The following is a 16,202-nucleotide window of genomic DNA, read 5'->3' as shown; positions in this document are numbered from 1 at the left end:
GCTTGATATTTTCGAGCTCCCCGAGTAGGTCGGACTCCCCGAGTAGCCACCACTTCTATGACAAATGTTTGAGTCTCTTACCCATTTCGGTCAAATGCACTGGACGGCTAAAAGGACGAGCAGCTCAACTAACCAGACGTTTTGTCGTCACATCTGGCCCCTACAACCAGACCTGGGAAGGGAAAGCCTACTATGGACATACACAGATCTTGGATTACTTATGTATTTATTTATTTATTAAAAGCCGTTGTAATTAAGGTCTACTTCAAGTAAACAAAACCTCTGTGGGGCCATAAATCACCATCACATACATTCTTCAGCTTAACACCCCCGCTTTTCCAATGGGCTTTTGTAGTTTCTTTTTCAAACGAGGGAGGTGCTAAATTTTAACAAATGTGTCCCGGACAAACTTCACGAGTAAACACGCACTTGGAAACAGTTTGTGGCCGGTCTCGGTTATGGACCGTGCGAGATAATTTTTGCTCAGCTTCAGCTTCCCCAGTCCTGCTCCCGAGGCATCAGTCTAATTTGTTACCAGGAGAAAGTCGGCTATAGCTCATGATGGCCGGTGGAGAAGCCTGTCAAAGCCTTCGGAGCAATTAATTATATCTCACAGCGTCGGAGCTGAGAAGATATGAAAGGCAGAGCGGCATCGTTCTTTTATTTTTTTTTAACTTCTTACCTGCGTTACTGTCCAACCCAAGACTTCAAGAAGTATCGAAGCCGGATCAGGGTGGTGCGAATTCACAACTGAAGCAGCCAAATTATGGAGAAGAGAAGAAACTACTTTATTGCACCCCGGTGGATCTTGCTGACAGCTTGCTCGGACGCGATTTTTTTCTCCAAAGATGCTTTGATTTTTTTGGACTCGCTCGATTCAAACGGAACTGACTTGACGTGGAGAAAACCAGAAACTCTTCCAAAACAGCTTAAAGTATTGAAAGGATGCGGCCCCTTTGCAGAGATGCCGAGCGGAGGGGGATGAGATGGGGGTGTCGGGAGGGGCAGTTGTACTCACATTCCCCTTAAAAAAAAAAAAAAAAAAAAAAAAAAGCCACCAAACCTCCCCCACTCACGAATCCGTGGTATCTATCTGGAAAGCTGTTTCTTTTTATAAAGACTTAAAATGTTGCAAGACTGTTATAATACTGAGTGACAAGGGGTGCTGGGGAGAAGAGAACCAAATGGATTCTGGTTTTTAGAGACAGTAGGAATTGGCCAGCCTTCAATGTCAGGATTCAAAATTGATTCCATATGTCTCGTCCCGGGAAAAGGGAAGAAACGAATGAAGAAAAGAAAGAAAGAGACAGAAGGGGGAGGGTAAAAGTTATGCAAAACCCATCGAGTCTTTCTTTCCTTCCTTCTCTTCCTTCTCTTCTCTTCTCTTCTCTTCTCTTCTCTTCTCTTCTTCTCTTCTCTTCTCTTCTCTTCTCTTCTCTTCTCTTCTCTTCTCTTCTCTTCTCTTCTCTTCTCTTCTCTTCTCTTCTCTTCTCTTCTCTTCTCTTCTCTTCTCTTCTCTTCTCTTCTCTTCTCTTCTCTTCTTCTCTCTTCTCTTCTCTTCTCTTCTCTTTCTCTTCTCTTCTCTTCTCTCTCTTCTCTTCTCTTCTCTTCTCTTCTCTCTCTTCTCTTCTCTTCTCTTCTCTCTCTCTCTTCTCTTCTCTTCTCTTCTCTTCTCTTCTCTTCTCTTCTCCCCCCACCCTTCCAGTAGCACCCGGGTAAATACCCCGCCTTTAAACCTTGCCCTTTGCCAGGTAATATTGTTGACTCTCGCGTTTGCACCTCAGAGGGATAGGTAACAGCAGCAACAAAACAGACCCTGGAGGTTATTTTTAGGCTCAACTTTGCCAGGGAGAAGAAATACAGATCGGGATGCTGGTGGAAGGGGGGAGCGTGACATTGAGCGGCGTCGGCTCTGAAGCCGGGAGCCGGGGGAATGGGGGGGATCAAACCCTCCCCACGGAACCCCTCACCCGAGCCGGGCAGAGGCGAGCGGCCGGAACCCGGACCCGAGGCAGGCTCCGAGCGCTGCGGTGCTGCCGGCGCCCCAGGGGCGGCGGACGCGGGAGCTGGGGTTGGGGGGGGGAAGGGAGGCCGTCCCTTTCCCCGTCCCCACAGGCCGAGAGGCTGCGGTCTACCATCCTTTACTGATCTCACCGGGACGTGCTCGGAGAGAATTTGACCCGAAGGTTTTCAGGCTTCTCTTCTGACCTCTAGATACTGCTGCCAATAAAGCATTGATATATTTCGCATTGAGTCGGACATCAAAAGGAGACAAAATAGCAAGGAGAGGGAATTTCTTCTTAACCCCTCCCCTTATATCCACGATTAAAAAAAAAAAAAAAGAGTCAAATCTCCACCATCGCCTCTGATTTATAGCCTTCCTTTTCAAATGGGTCGGTTACACACGGGGAAGTGTTGAAAAGTGGTTATTGCCTTTATTTCTTTCGTCTCCCCCCTTTCTCTTCTCCCTCCTCCCGACAAAGTGTGAGAGAGAGCAAACTTCAAAGGAAACCATCACCGTTTCTAGACTTTTCCTATTTCAGTGAAAAGCGAGCAGATTTTCCCTTCTGTCTCGTCTGCCCATGAAGCGTGCTCGCCTCCCTTTTTTACATATTAAAATGGAGCATAATTGGCATCAGCTCCGCGACCTTTTCCGCGGTTTCTCGGGCCTGCGTCGGTTCTGCGCTGCCCCGCGACGCTTGGCTTCAGCAGCGGCATCCGCGCAGAGAACCGGCCCGGACCCCCCGCCACCCGTGCCGGGCCGCCGCTGCCCTCACCCCTCGCGGGAAGGCGCCGCGCGCCCCCGCCGCCGCTCCGCGCCCGCCCCACAGGTCTCTGCGCTGCGCTCCGCTATTGCTGTGCTCTGCTCCGCTTACTGCCGTGCAGCTCTCGCCCTCCGCAAGGCTTTGATCTTAATAACTCTCTCCTACCGCCTGCCATAAATTATGAATTAAGGTGATGTTGACTCATATTTACAACGTTAATAGCTTCCTCTCTGGGAAAAGATGGGGTATGTCTGGCCGAGAGGGGAAGGGAGGGAGGTTTCTTTGGGGATGAGATGTGAGAAACACGGATTCGCAGCACTGATAGACCAGGAACTTCTGAAGAGATGACACAGGCAAGGAGGAAAGCTTATTGCACAGAAATTAATGAAACAGCCTTTGGTTGAGCTACTTGAAATAGCTTATTATCTCCTCCCGTCTCTTGAATATTATTTCTACCATTTGTAACTATAACGCCCAACAGCTACTTTCTATAAAACTCGCTTTCAACAACTTAATAAAGGAACAGTGGTAAGGAACGATTTGCTCGCTGTGGTAGTGGGCCTGGGGAAGCTTCCAGCAGGGCAGCTGCTGGGCGGCGAGAGGCGGTGCTGAGAGGGGACACCCCGCTGTCCTTTCCCTCGGGCCTCCGGTAAAGGCGGCGGGGAGAAATTTGTTTTGGCGGAGGAGGCTGGGACTGGCATGGGTGCAGGGAGCAGCGGGAAGCCCTGAGCCGTGGGGTGTCGTCCCAGTCCCGACCCCTGGCCAACGGCTGTTTTGCAACCCAAACGCCCCAGCTCCCACCTACAGCCCCCAGCCCGCGATGGGCAGGGCTGTTAGAGCTCTGCCTTACACCCGCCCAGCTCGGATCCCATCCTGGATCTGGGCTCCCCCTCCCGTGCTTGCGTCCTCCCTGGGTCTGGGGTACCCTGCAAGGTTTGAGGCTTTTCTCCCGGGTTCGGGGTCCCGTCCCTGTCTTGGTCTGCTCTTCTGGGTCTGGGGCTCCTGATCTGGGTCCGGGGCTTTCACCGAGCGTCCGGGATCCTATCCCAGCTCTGCGCCTATTAATCGGGGTCTGAGGCTCTTATTCAGGATCTGCGGCCTTTGAGGCCCTATTTAAGGTCTGGGGCTCTCCACCCGGGCCAGGGAAGTGGCGTGTCCCCACCACGGGTTCTGCCAGAACGACATGGCAGCACCCGTCCACCCCATCTCCTGACGCCTGATTATTGAAGGGCGACTCCCGCACAATGGCGGCCGGAACGGGGCTCAATAAAGCCCAGGATTGATTCAGACGGGGCGGCCGCCCAGGGCAGGGGCCTGCGGGTGGCTCCCCCGCTCCGAGCCAACAGCCGCCCCCCGCGAGGTGCCAATTTCTCACGCTCAACATCCCAAGCCTCCAGGAAACAAACAAATAGAAAAAAAAAAAAAAAAAAGGCAACAAACCAAACCAAAATGTCACCGACTAAAATGGGGTGGGAAGGGGGAACCGAGTGGGGAGGATGTCTGCATCCATTTGAAGCCGACAATTTAAACTAATACGGAGCATGACAGAGAATGATGCTGCATTTCTGGCTCAGTCACCATCCCTGGATCTCCTTTAATATTTAATGAAAGTCGCTGAGTTGCTCTAATTTTGCTACATAAAGGTTTACACTAGCAGACAGAGTTAAATATCCCCACTCGTGTGGTGACTTGGCTGGTGAGCAGGGAGGAGGAAAGGGAAGGGAAGCGGGGGGGGGGGAAAGCGGTGAATTCTCATCTGAGAATCCGGTGTGAACATTTAATCTTTGCTCCTGTTGTCAGTTTTATTGACTCCTCGCATGTTGGAGCTTGTAAAATATTTAAAAACGCGATCTCTCACTTCCTCCTTCCCTTTCAACACTCCCGGTTAGGACCAATTTGGTCCAGTCCGGAGATGGGAAGGGAGGGCAGTGCGTGGCTCCTGACATCTCACTTTCCGCGGAGGTTGCGCTCCCCGCGCTGACATTAAGGCAGGTAGTAGTGCCCCCGGTCTGGGACATGCACCGTATCCCCAAGGCTTCAGCTTCGCTACCGTACCTCAGTAGCTTAAAAGGAATTTCCTGTTACAGTCCAGCTATGCTTTGCATAGCAATCGTTAAAAAGGTAAGAGCTGCCAGCCAGGTTCTGCTACCATTTAAGCTTATTTATACAGCTATTACTCCTCGGAGCTTTGCTTTTACTGAGGTAAATAACAGGCTTGGATTCCTAAATATAAAGCATTCCTTGGAGCACCTTCTCCAACTTTCATCGTAAGAAAATTATTCTCTATTTCTTCATCCATCACCGTCACAGCCTTAGCGAGATCAGGGCTCTAGAAAGCCAAGCACAGTTATCCGCCTGCTGTAAAAGAACAACGAACTACCAGCAACGAGTCGGTTCCCCTTTCTGGTGCTATCAGCGGTGGGTGGCTGGAAGGACCCGAGGCGATCCGCCTCTGACAGGGTCCCCCGGCAGCGCCCCGCTTGCCGCAGCCCCATTGTGCCGGGTCTCCGGGCCAACTCCCCCTCCTGCCTGAGACCACGTTTGTGTCTCTCTTGGAGGTAGCTACCTTCGGGCTTCCCGACGCAATTTCATTTTCGCCTTTTAAGCCCTATTTCCGTGTTTGATTTAAAGTGTGACACCTCGAGAAGTTCCCTTGCTTTGCTAAAGAAACCTGTGCCTGTTTCCAGCGAAGAAACCCATTCTGCCGGGGACGGGAGGAAGAAACGGGGAGAAAGTGGGACGAAAATGAGTTATCGTTGATAAAAGGATGCTGCAGCGCTAGACTCTGCACTGTAATTTTTTTATTAAGGTCGTGCTCTTTTACTAGGTTTATATGCCAATGAGGCGTTCCGGGTTTACCAAATTTATACAAATCTCTCCTTAATTGGTAATCACAGATGCTGTAATTTAAGACCCCCAGCTACAGAGCTTTCATATTAGCTGCTGATCTATTACTGTAAATCGTCTGAAATAATCAACTCCAGGGAGTGGGGTAGAGAGAGATCCTCGCTCTAAAATATCATCGCTTGCACATCATTTTCACTCGAGAAATGATTTATCTTGGACACCACTATAAACAACACAACTCTCTCACAAACACACACACAATGGCAGCCGCACTGCTGCTGACATGTTTATTGTAATAAATCAAGAAAGGGGGAAAAAAAGGTTGTGAGGAGAGAGAGAGGGAGAGGGAGGGAGAGAGAGGAATATTCCTAAAAATATCAATGAAATGCCTCGATGGGTATAAACACACATACCACCATGTGAAGAGAAATGGGAGGAAATGAAGACGGCTATTTGTCACATTTTACGACAATAACATTAATAACAAACAATAAATTTACATGGACATATAGACACGCTAGGAATTGGGAAGCCCCTGCTACTTACAATAATCCAGCCCTCGGCGTGGCTTCGTGGTTCCTGAGAATTGTTTTATTGCAGACTCCTCTCTCCTCTCCCTCTCCCTCTCTCCCTCTCTCCTCCTCTCCCCCTTTCTCTCTCTCTCTCCCCCTCTCTTTCTTTCTCTTTTTTTTTCCCCTCAGCTATAGGCTTGTTTTTTAAAGGACAGTTGAATTTCACGTCAGACACAAGGAGACCATGTCTGCGATTTTCCTGACGAATACATATCTATTCTGCAACCTCTGCATTAATTATTTAATGAATCACGTGATAGGGAAGGGGGAAGGGGGTCTTTCAGTTTCATACTCAAAGGACCACTGTGACCTTCCACCGGAACAGTATTTTTTTAACTAAGTTTCGAACTGAGCGAAGCTTTCCTAGAGCTGCAGACATCTCCCCTGTCCACGGCTGTTGCACGGCTGCCTGGCACAGCGCGAGCATGTGATGTGTGGGGCACGCAGCAATCGACTCTCATCCGCTTCCCTAGTAAAGGTCTCCGGTTTAGGTTTATTTCCTCCTCTTGTTTCCTGCCTGAAGTTGAGAGCATTTGAACACTTCTCTAAACCTTTCCTGGAGGTTAGCTTGCTGGACCGTGGCTCAGCTAAGCAACACCGTACTTTTTGTCTTTCCTTTCCTTTTCTTTTTTCCCAACACCGAGATTTTTACTAGTCTTGTGCTGAATAGTACAATTGTTTTGGAGTTGAAACCACCTGAGAATATTTATGCTCCTGGTACCACGTTTTAAAGACCTCACCATTCCCTCTGTCTCACTGCCAGGCCTTTTCTTCCCGCTGCTGTCACTGTTTGCCCAGCATGTGAAAAAAAAAAAAAAAAAATCAAATTGTGACTATGAAGAGAGGTGCCAGCTACAAGGTCCTGAAAAAGCCTGAGCAACAAAGGCGGCCACCGGGAGCAGCCGCCGAGCAGCCGCGGAGCCCTGGCACCGGCCGCCTGCTCGGTGCGGAGCCAACGCGCGGCCCCGGCGGCTCTGCGCGGCCACGGGAAGCAGCCCTGGGGCCGCCTCCCGGGGGAGGGCAGCAGCGGGACACTGGAGGCCCTGCACCGTGTCCCCGCCGACCGGGTTCCCCAGGAGGGGGGCAGAGCCCTCGCCGCAGCCCCTCACGCACCCCGGCAGCCCCCGACGGGGCGTCTGTACCGGGAGCTGCCGTGCTCCCTCCATCTTCGCAGAACGGATGAAGCTTGAAGGGAGCTCGTATTAAACGTGGAAATTAATTTAAAAGCCTAAAAGCGGGGTTTCACCAGTTAAGCCGACCGTGGGGAGAAGGGGACGACAGCCTTGGTTCTCCCCCGCTGCAAAGCAGTGAGCGAGGCAACGCTTCGTTTTCAAAAGCCCTCGATTATTTCTTAATCGATTTTATCGAGTGGAAGAGGTTGTAGGGAGATAGCGTTTGGCTCAAGGTGTGGAAAGAACGGGGAAAAATCCGATTAAAGGGAGATAGAGGGGTCTCACGAGGGAGGAAACTCTTGGGGAACAGGAGGTTTATATGGAAACTTCAGGTCAATTCAGAAGCCGCGACTTCAGCTTCACGCAATCACTTTTTTTTGTCTCCCCTTTAGCCATAAAATGAAGCGTCCCTACGACTGGAATTCGGTTAAAAAATAAAAAATAATAAACCTCACAACAACACAACGGACCTAGCCAAGGCAGCAAACGGGGCAGATACCCTCCTCCGCACCTCCTCTAGCATTTTTGGGTTTGTTTCATGCAAAAAAATCACCCATTCGTTTTTAAAAGCCCCCAGTTCAAAGGGTCGGAAACATGGCCATAAACAGCGGCTTCACCCTCCGAGGTGCCGTGATCAAAGCCGTTTTCTTTCTAAAGATAAAATGAACGTTTATATAGTGAGAAAGCGAGATTGATTTACAGATTTAAACACGCCGTTCTTATTGCGCATCATAAATCTGTCAGAGGGGCTGAGAACCCCCGGCACGGCTCTCCGGGCGCAGCCGTTTTAAAGAGCCCCGCGCCGCACCTGGGCAGGAGCGGCCCCGCTTCCCTGCGCGCGTCCCTCTTTGTGATGGTTTCCTCGGTTTCCCTTGTCTCCGATAACTGCATCTCGGCGGGCCGTAGGGGCTGCACTACGTGATTGCGCTCTCCCGCAGGACCCGTTTTTGTCCGGTTTGGGGACCAAGAGAAAACAAAGGGGTTCCGCATCCCGGCCTCGGGAACGCCGGGGGAAGGGGCGGGGGAGGGGGGGGGACGCTCGGAAACAAAGGAATTTCTGAAAATGAGACGCGAGATGCGACGCCGGACGAGAAAACTGTCCGCGGAGGGTTAGGGGGTGTCTCGGTTTTGATTTTTTGTTTCTTTTCCCCCAAATTATTTTTGTAAAGCAAATAACAAACAGTCAGCTGTGCAAAGCCAAATCACAGTCCCACCCCAGCTTCCCAAAGGCCTTTCTCCCCCTCTCCTCTCTTCCTCTCTTACAAAGAAGCAGACAAACAAGCAAAAGCCGAGGGCTTTCAGCCCTTTGAAGTGAAGTCGTGAGAAATAAGGGAAAGCTTTGCCTTTGGGCCTGGGCTTGGAACGACGACGCTTCTACCGCGATAAGCAGCAGCACAGCACCCCCGAGCCCTTCCTGCACCCGTCGTTCGCTCGCCGCCTGCTCCCGGCGGGGCTCGCCAGAGGCCGGGGGCACCCGGGCGCTGCGGGGCCGGTCGGAGCCGGCGAGCTCCGCACACGCGGGGTTTTGCTGCGCCCCGGCCACTCCGGGCTGGGAAGTTGCCCCGCACAATGTCCAGCCTCGGAGAGGTCAAGGGTTTGCGAGGTCAGTCCCTGGCTATAATGCACAGCTAATCGCCTAGAAATCGTGTCCTCTGCGTGAACCCTCTCCCCCGATCGGCGCTGGCAAGAGCTGGCTTTTGCCTCCCCGATTTTCACTCCTTTCTTCACCGCCGCACCTCCGCACCGCTCGGGCTGGGGCAGCACCCACGGAGCAGCAGCACCCCCGTGGCGCCGACACTCCTGGGCCGCCCCAGGACCACCCCACCCCCGGACGAGAACGCGCCCCCGGTGCTCTGCGTAGCCCCAGCTTCTCTGGGACGTTCCGCAAAACCCTCTCAAAGCGGCCCGTGCCCAGAGAGGTCTTTTGTCGGGAGGGAGGGGGGACGAGGAAAAAAGGAGGCATCTCCCCAAACCCCAAAAGGGAGAAACGACGCCGCAGCCCGAAACACGCACAGCCTAACAGCGAGGAGAAAAACCCGCTTGCTACAAGGAACCCGCCTGCAAATTTTCTCTGCTTGCTCTCTCAAATGGGTCAAAACGAAATGAGAAAACAGAAGGAAAACCCCGCACAAGCATTCACGTGTTGGTTTTTTTTTTTTTTTTTCTGTTTTTTTTTTTTTTTTTTTTTCTGACCGCTTTTAACTTTTTTTTTTTTTTTCCCGAACTTTCTCGTGAGAGGAGGCAATAAAACGATCAGAAATGCATGCCAAGAGAGCAGCTCTGTTACCTGGTTCGCTCCCACATCCTTTTTCCAACGCCCCAGAGACGGCCCTCATGGTTTGGGTGGTTTCTTCCAAAGTGAGAGTTCTGGGGGAGGGGGTAGCTTGGGGGTTTTGGTTTTGCTTTCCTCCCCCAGATATAAAGCTTTCACCTTTACGATCCAGATTTTATTATTATTATTATTATATCCCCTGAAGATTCTTGTAGAACTCCGGGTGCTTTTTTCCCAACAGACGGTCTGCGGAGATTTGCTGTTGAATAACAATGGGAAAAGGATAAGTATTTAAAGAAAAGAAGTGATTAATGATTTTCTGTATAATTCTCGCATTTTTCTTGGCTTCTGTCTGCTTATAATGGCTGTGAACTTTTAGGTCCTATAGAAATCTTCTCCCCTTCTATTCTATTCATACTTTCCAGCTTTGATTTGCTTTTTTTCTATAGACCCTGCATTCCTGGAAGCATATGCTTCCCCCCCCCCCCCCCCCCCCTTTTTTTTAAGAACGATCTCTTCGATCTGTTCACTATCTTGAAAATAACACCCTATTTACATCCACAGCAGATCAAAGAAAGAAACAGTAACATAAAATCCAACAGTAATAAATAAATAAACACATCTCAACCTTAGGCATTGCAATAAAATACATCCCTTGCTACCCTCTTTGGAGAAAAAAAAAAAAAAAGAGAGAGAGAGAGAAACTAAAGGTTTGCAGTTGCTCTCTCTGAAAATGTGATAGTCAACCAAAAAGATATACATAAATTCTTTCTTCTACGTCTGAACATGTATTATATCTGACTCATGTCACCACATTAATAGTATTTTAAAGGATTAAAATTTCAATAGAAAGACAAATATAACGGTCCTTTGTTTGAGGTGGGGGAAGGGTTATTTTTGTGTGCACTTTATTTACAAGGTGGTCGTGACTTACTACAAATAAAACAACAGCACGTAAACACACTCTGTCTCTAAATATTTCAAACCCTGCCTTTATTTCAGAATAATGCAGGGGAATATTCCGGTCCTGATTGAAGAGAGGGGGAGGGGAGGAATTCTGTAAATAAATAAAGTATTTTTTTTTTTATAGGGAAGTATAGGAAAACAATTATTTTCTTCAGCTGGTGTGGAGGCCTTCCTCCTCCTGCGGACCCCCTGCTCACAATAGTATTTTATTATTTTTTTTTAAGTTACAACTGGAATGTTATTTCGTCCTGAACAGTATTTTCGATACTTTCTATGAGAAAGAAAATGAAAATTAATACAAGAGCTGCGGCTCACAAAAGAAGCCATTTGTCTTCTTGATTATCTATTTGCTTGTCAGGCTATGAGCTATCGCAGGAGCCAGCTCCTTTGTAATATAAAAATACACAGAAAACCTGCAAACACCGAGAAACATCTGTGCAAAAATTAGACTCATTAATGCATTAACTACCTTGGAGAAGGTGTTTTTTTCTTTTTTTTTTTTTTATATAATTAAGAATTCTCTCTAGAGAGATACAATGCTACATCCATTCCTTACAGCAAAGCAAAGCGCTAATCACTACCTCTGTTTTGTCTGAGACCACTTTGGGAAGAGCATATTAATATATGCTTAGAACAAATAAATCATAATATGTAAGTCTTAGCAGTACTTAAGGCTGATATACCCTATAGTCAAACATCTTTTGTTTTCATTAAGGAGTTGAGGCTGTGCACTGACAACACAGAAATCCCTGTAAAAACAATAATGTGTTTTCAAAATAATTTATATATATCTTTTTCCTAACCAAAACGAAAAGATCCCCCCAAAAAAACACACAGGATCAGATTCACAATGAAAAAAAATTTATTTCCAATTCCGTTTTTTTTTTTTTTTTTTTTTTTTTTTGGCGTTTCTCTTCTATTTACATTTAATCTGGACATCACGAAAGACAAAAGGAGGTAATCGAGGCGGCCGGGCAGGCAGGGCAGGATGGCAGCGGGGTCCTCACCAGAACCCCTGTCTCCCCCATTGCTCACCCGAAGAGAGGCGACCCCTCACCGCTCTGTCTGTAATTCACATTCTCAGTACAAAAATGGGCTAGAGAATGGGAGAGGGGCTCTTTCTCCCGCAGGAAACCCTCCTCTCCCCATCATCCGGGGCTGCGAGTCTGAATTCAGGTGCCACTGCTTATCGCCAAGTTTCAAAACTACATACCTTGCTTCCCCCTCTGCCTCGCCCCCCCCCCCCCCCCTCCCCCCAAGTCTTACAAGTGAAGTAGTTAACTTGCTGGACTCAAAAATGGCCGGGGGGGGGTCCTGTCTAAGTGGCCGTTCTTGGTTTTGTTTTTGTTTTTTTTTGTCTACCCCCCACTTGACCTAATTTTACGTTTTTTCAGCCCCCCCGCCCCTGCACTGCACCATGGCCGGGAGCTGCCCGCGGTCAGTGGAAGGCGCGGAGCAACCGGCTGGTGCTGCTGCGGCTGGGGGCTTTGCTGCTTCTCTCCACCGCAGAGTTGTGCTAAAACTGCGGCTACTTTGGGATGTCTGGATAGAAACTTTCGATTATTGTGGCTGGTAGGCGAAAAAAGAAAAAAGAGAAAAAGGAGGAAGAAAGACGGGGCGGGAGGGTGAGGGGGGGGGGAGGGAGGTCCAGTTCGTCTTGAAGAAACTGAGCCTCATTTATTAAAGTGAACGCTGGTTGTCGAGGTAATAGCAGACATAAGGTCCATCCTTTGTACGGGAGAGTAAACATGACAAATGGGGCAGAGCTTGGCGTGATTAAAGATGAAACAAGGATCCATCTTAGCCAAATCTGAAAACTACTATCTGCAGCCTCCTTCTAATGGAAGAGGTGCCCAACAGCACGGTTCTGCTTTGTTGTAGCTGAGTCTCCCTCTGTTCCCCCTATAAATAAAGAGCACCCCTCCTTCCCTCGCTTCTTGTAGCATTAAAAAAGAATATCATGTGTTCCCTACACACACACATAAACTCACACCCACAAGCACACACTTCATCCATACAACGAATAGTTATAGGCTGGTGGCTGGTCCACTGGATCGGACTTGAGAACCTCCTTGTGGGATCTGCAGGCTTGCGGAGGAGGTGGAAGGGTTAGACCTGATCTTGGTATTTGGTAACTTGTGATCTTTTTTCCATTTCATCCTCCTGTTCTGGAACCAGATTTTGATCTGTCGCTCGGAGAGACAGAGGGAGTGGGCGATCTCGACCCTGCGTCTCCGGGTGAGATAACGGTTATAGTGAAATTCCTTCTCCAGCTCCAGAACTTGCTGCCTGGTGTAGGCTGTGCGGGAGCGTTTCGGTTCCCCTCCTGAATAATTGGGGTTTACTGAACAAACACAAAGGAGGAAAAAAAAAAAAAGAGCAGAAGAATTACTGAGCGGTTCCTTTAATGTTTCCTTCCCTCCCTATCCCCCCCCCCCCCCCCCCAAAAAAAAAAAAAAGCATTATATATTCTTTTGTCGGGGGAAATAAAAATATAGATATATTTTAAAAGCAGCACCACAAACTTAAAAATATACCTCGAGCCTATCTCCAAATCTCCACCTCCATCCTCATTGCTTGACGTGTATTCCTGTCTAAACGTTTTTATAAGGTCCCCTAGACACATTTTCCATGCCCTCTACATATGTATACACTCATATATACACACCACTACTTGAGTATCACTCTATTATCCCCAAATCTTTCAAGTTTTCCCCTACACACATGCACACAGACAAGCACACACACTCCTTTTTATTAAATATCGCACACGAGTGAACACACACACACAAAGAAAAAAAGGAAGAAAAGGAAGGGAAAATAGTAAAAGTTTACTCAACCCGCTACTTAAATACAAATTACGAAAACATAAAACTTAACTTATGAAGATTCAACAGCCATAAAAAAGTAGCCTGCAAGAAATTGGAGGAGGATGGTAACAGAGACTTCAAAGGCACATGGCCAAGCAGAGCAATAAAAATTTATGGAGGATGTAATTATACCGCTCTGCAAACAGGCGATCGTAAATCTCCACGAATGGTTATTTTACAACTGGTGCAATAAGATTTCTACAAGACTTTGAGGTGCTACTTAGTATAAAGCAAAGCCACTTTAGTTCACTTACCCGTGCTTACATGGACTTTTTTCATCCAGGGGTAAACTACCGGCTCTTTGCAAGAGGAATTGGAAGGGCTTTGGTTCAGAGAGTTTTGGCTGCAGGAGGGTGGTGGGCTGGGGGTGACCGGCTCGCAGGGATGGTTTGGCTCAGAGAGGTGGCTTTGCAGTCCGGCAGGAGGATGGACATGACCCCGGGGGGATAACACCGCTGCTTGGTGGCCGGAGCTCTGACAGGACGAGTAGAGCTGCTCGTTGCAGGCTGACCGCGGCTGGTACATCGCTTCATGTTGGAAAGTGCTCTCTCGCCTCTGGCTGCTGTAATATTCCGGCGAGTGATTGGGAAGGTAATCGCTGTGGGAATACTCTTCACAGGGTGGGAACTTGGGGTCCACATAGTTGGAGTTGATCAAAAACGAGCTCATGGCCATTAATTTCTTAGAATTGCACACACGCAAAAAAAAATATATATATATCCTAAAATTTATTCCTGTCCCCCCCTTTACTCGTTTTCCTGTTTCGTGAAACCCTCCTACTTACTGTCAAGTGAACAAAGTTGGAGTCCATGTGACAGCACGGGCCAATGGCGATGTGGCCTGCGATCCCCGGATAAGGAAATCTGCCCAGCACGGGCTCTCCCGGGGCCCGGAGCATCCCCGGGGAGGCGGCCGGGGGCGCCCGCTCCCCTCCGGCTGCCCCGGCCCCGGCCCCGGCGCCGCCGGGCCCCGTCAGCCCCCGCCAGCCCCGGACTCGGCAGCGCCCCGCGGGCGAGAACCGACCCCCCCGGCCCACACCCCTCGGGGGTGTGTCCTGGCTCGGGGCGGGGGTGGCCGAGGGAAGGGGGTGGAAAACAAACAAAAAAAAATTACCCCAAAAGAAAAAAAAAAATAAGAGAGAGAGGGGGCAAAAGTATTTTCAAATGTTTGGGGGCTGCCGCTCACAATCGCTGCCCCAGCACATGATCCATGGCGGTCCCTCCGGGTGGTGCTTGCATCTCATTCCTTGCTAAGGTGATGCGGGAAGGGACATTGCGCCCCGAGCCTGGCAGAGATGAATAGGGCTTGTTTGGAATCGATAGGAAATTCATCAGCTAATTCGGAGTACCCACTCTCCTAAATCACATTTAACTCTGGTATAAGATTGACCGTTTCCCACGCACCGATGGAAAAGGAGCCCGTTCTCCAAGCAAGAAATCAAGGACTTGATGAACAATTACAAAAGACAGCTAACCTAAGTCCTAATGCATCTTCGCCTCGCCCTTCTTGTAATAAGACGCGTTAAAGGACAGAGCAAATCAGCAGCCTTTCAAAAGCCGCCCCTAAATCCTCAGTTTCGTGTTTAAATCTGAAACACGCAATAAGCTCGTCACAAGAAGCAGGAAGGATAGCAGTAGGTTTTGTTTGTTTGTTTGTTATTCGGCGTCAGTTCTGAGATTACACAAACTAAAGCAGTAGTGGGAATCTCGTAGTTCAAATCGCAGTAATAACGCCCCAGCTCCCCCTCCCCCTTCCCCCCCCTTCTTTCTTTGCAACTCAGATTTGATCTGGAAGTGATGATAAAGTTTATCACAGGAGCTCTGGAGTTGAGCTAAGGTCAAATCCAAAGTATTTATTTTCAGCCATAAAACTACTTTCTGGTTAAGACCTTGTTTTCACCCTTTTATTTAGTGCTCTGGGGGTGTGGGTAGCTTTTTTTTAATGCCTTCTGGGATTGTGACCTGTAGTGTTTGTGTCAACTACATATTCCCCTAGATACGAATTTGTGACCCAACTTCCTTTACACAAATTCGGATCTACAGGGTACATATAGAAGACAGATGCATCCTCTTTGGTCAGAGATCTTCTACTTCGCCTACTGTCATAATTATCTTCCGGGGAAGGGGGGAGGGAGAAAGGTTAAAGTTTCGTAACTCGAGAGATCAAGAATTAATCTATAGATACAGATGGTTAAAAGATTCACTCTTCAGAGGAAAGACAATTAATTGAAGCCTTAACTCACTATCCGAATAGCTGATACTAGATTAAGAAATCTAGAACTTTTCTACCTTCTCATCTGTATTTTATACACTAATTTACCGCTTTGCAACAAAAAAATAATAACTTGGACTATGTAAGTATAGACACACAATGAGTCTCGAATACAAATAATCTTACTTTAAAATTTAAATGACATAGCTCCGTCCCCTTCAGCCCAGATACCCTCGTAATTATTCTCTGATACTCAGTACAAATATTTCATCTATTTTTCGTTCTTGGAGGTCAAACAAGGTTTTGGGTTGTGTGCGTGTGTGGATAGATTACACACACACACACACACAAAAAAAAAAAAAGGATGAAAAGAAATACAGAATGTAAAGGCAGATGGGACGACAGTTTTTTTTTTTTTTTTTTTTTTTAATGACAGGCAATTCTTTTTACAACCCGAGAAAAAGATCAAAGGCGTTTCATTTCCGAAAAAGGATATAAAGCAATAAAATATTCATACTGTCTAGGTA

The 16,202-nt window shown here is 48.3% G+C and overlaps 2 protein-coding genes across 8 annotated transcripts in view; both read right to left on the bottom strand.

Moving 5' to 3' along the window:
- The window catches only part of HOXB3 (homeobox B3), a 57,408-nt gene that overhangs the window by 14,012 nt on the left and 27,194 nt on the right, over nucleotides 1-16,202 (bottom strand). For 4 of the 7 annotated variants that reach the window (XM_068661105.1, XM_068661104.1, XM_068661112.1 and 1 more), the window contains exon 2: nucleotides 9,644-9,887. The gene's annotated coding sequence lies outside the window, so the exon portion shown is untranslated. Of the gene's footprint in view, nucleotides 1-682; nucleotides 1,572-6,158; nucleotides 9,549-9,643; nucleotides 9,888-14,248; nucleotides 14,389-16,202 lie in introns of those variants that run through there. The other 3 variants (XM_068661107.1, XM_068661109.1, XM_068661108.1) reach the window with 3 other exon arrangements.
- On the bottom strand, nucleotides 11,611-14,383 carry HOXB4 (homeobox B4). The gene is made up of 3 exons (XM_068661113.1): nucleotides 14,249-14,383; nucleotides 13,719-14,145; nucleotides 11,611-12,938 (listed from the first exon to the last, which is right to left on the bottom strand). Exons 1-3 carry the CDS (start codon nucleotides 14,360-14,362, stop codon nucleotides 12,622-12,624), a joined length of 858 nt encoding a protein of 285 aa, XP_068517214.1. The 5' UTR covers nucleotides 14,363-14,383; the 3' UTR covers nucleotides 11,611-12,621.

This window comes from Anas acuta, chromosome 25 (genome assembly GCF_963932015.1).
Source record: "Anas acuta chromosome 25, bAnaAcu1.1, whole genome shotgun sequence".
NCBI classification, from domain to species: domain Eukaryota; kingdom Metazoa; phylum Chordata; class Aves; order Anseriformes; family Anatidae; genus Anas; species Anas acuta.
This window is presented reverse-complemented; position numbering and strand designations above follow the sequence as displayed.

Excerpts from the sequence above, each read along its gene's own strand:
- HOXB4 (XM_068661113.1), bottom strand. The coding sequence starts at position 14,362 with ATGCTCCGGGCCCCGGGAGAGCCCGTGCTGGGCAGATTTCCTTATCCG. Across the intron at positions 14,146-14,248 it reads CCAACTTTGTTCACTTGACA|AAATTAATGGCCATGAGCTC; the intron begins GTAAGTAGGAGG and ends TGCAATTCTAAG. Across the intron at positions 12,939-13,718 it reads AAAAGTCCATGTAAGCACGG|TAAACCCCAATTATTCAGGA; the intron begins GTAAGTGAACTA and ends GTGTTTGTTCAG.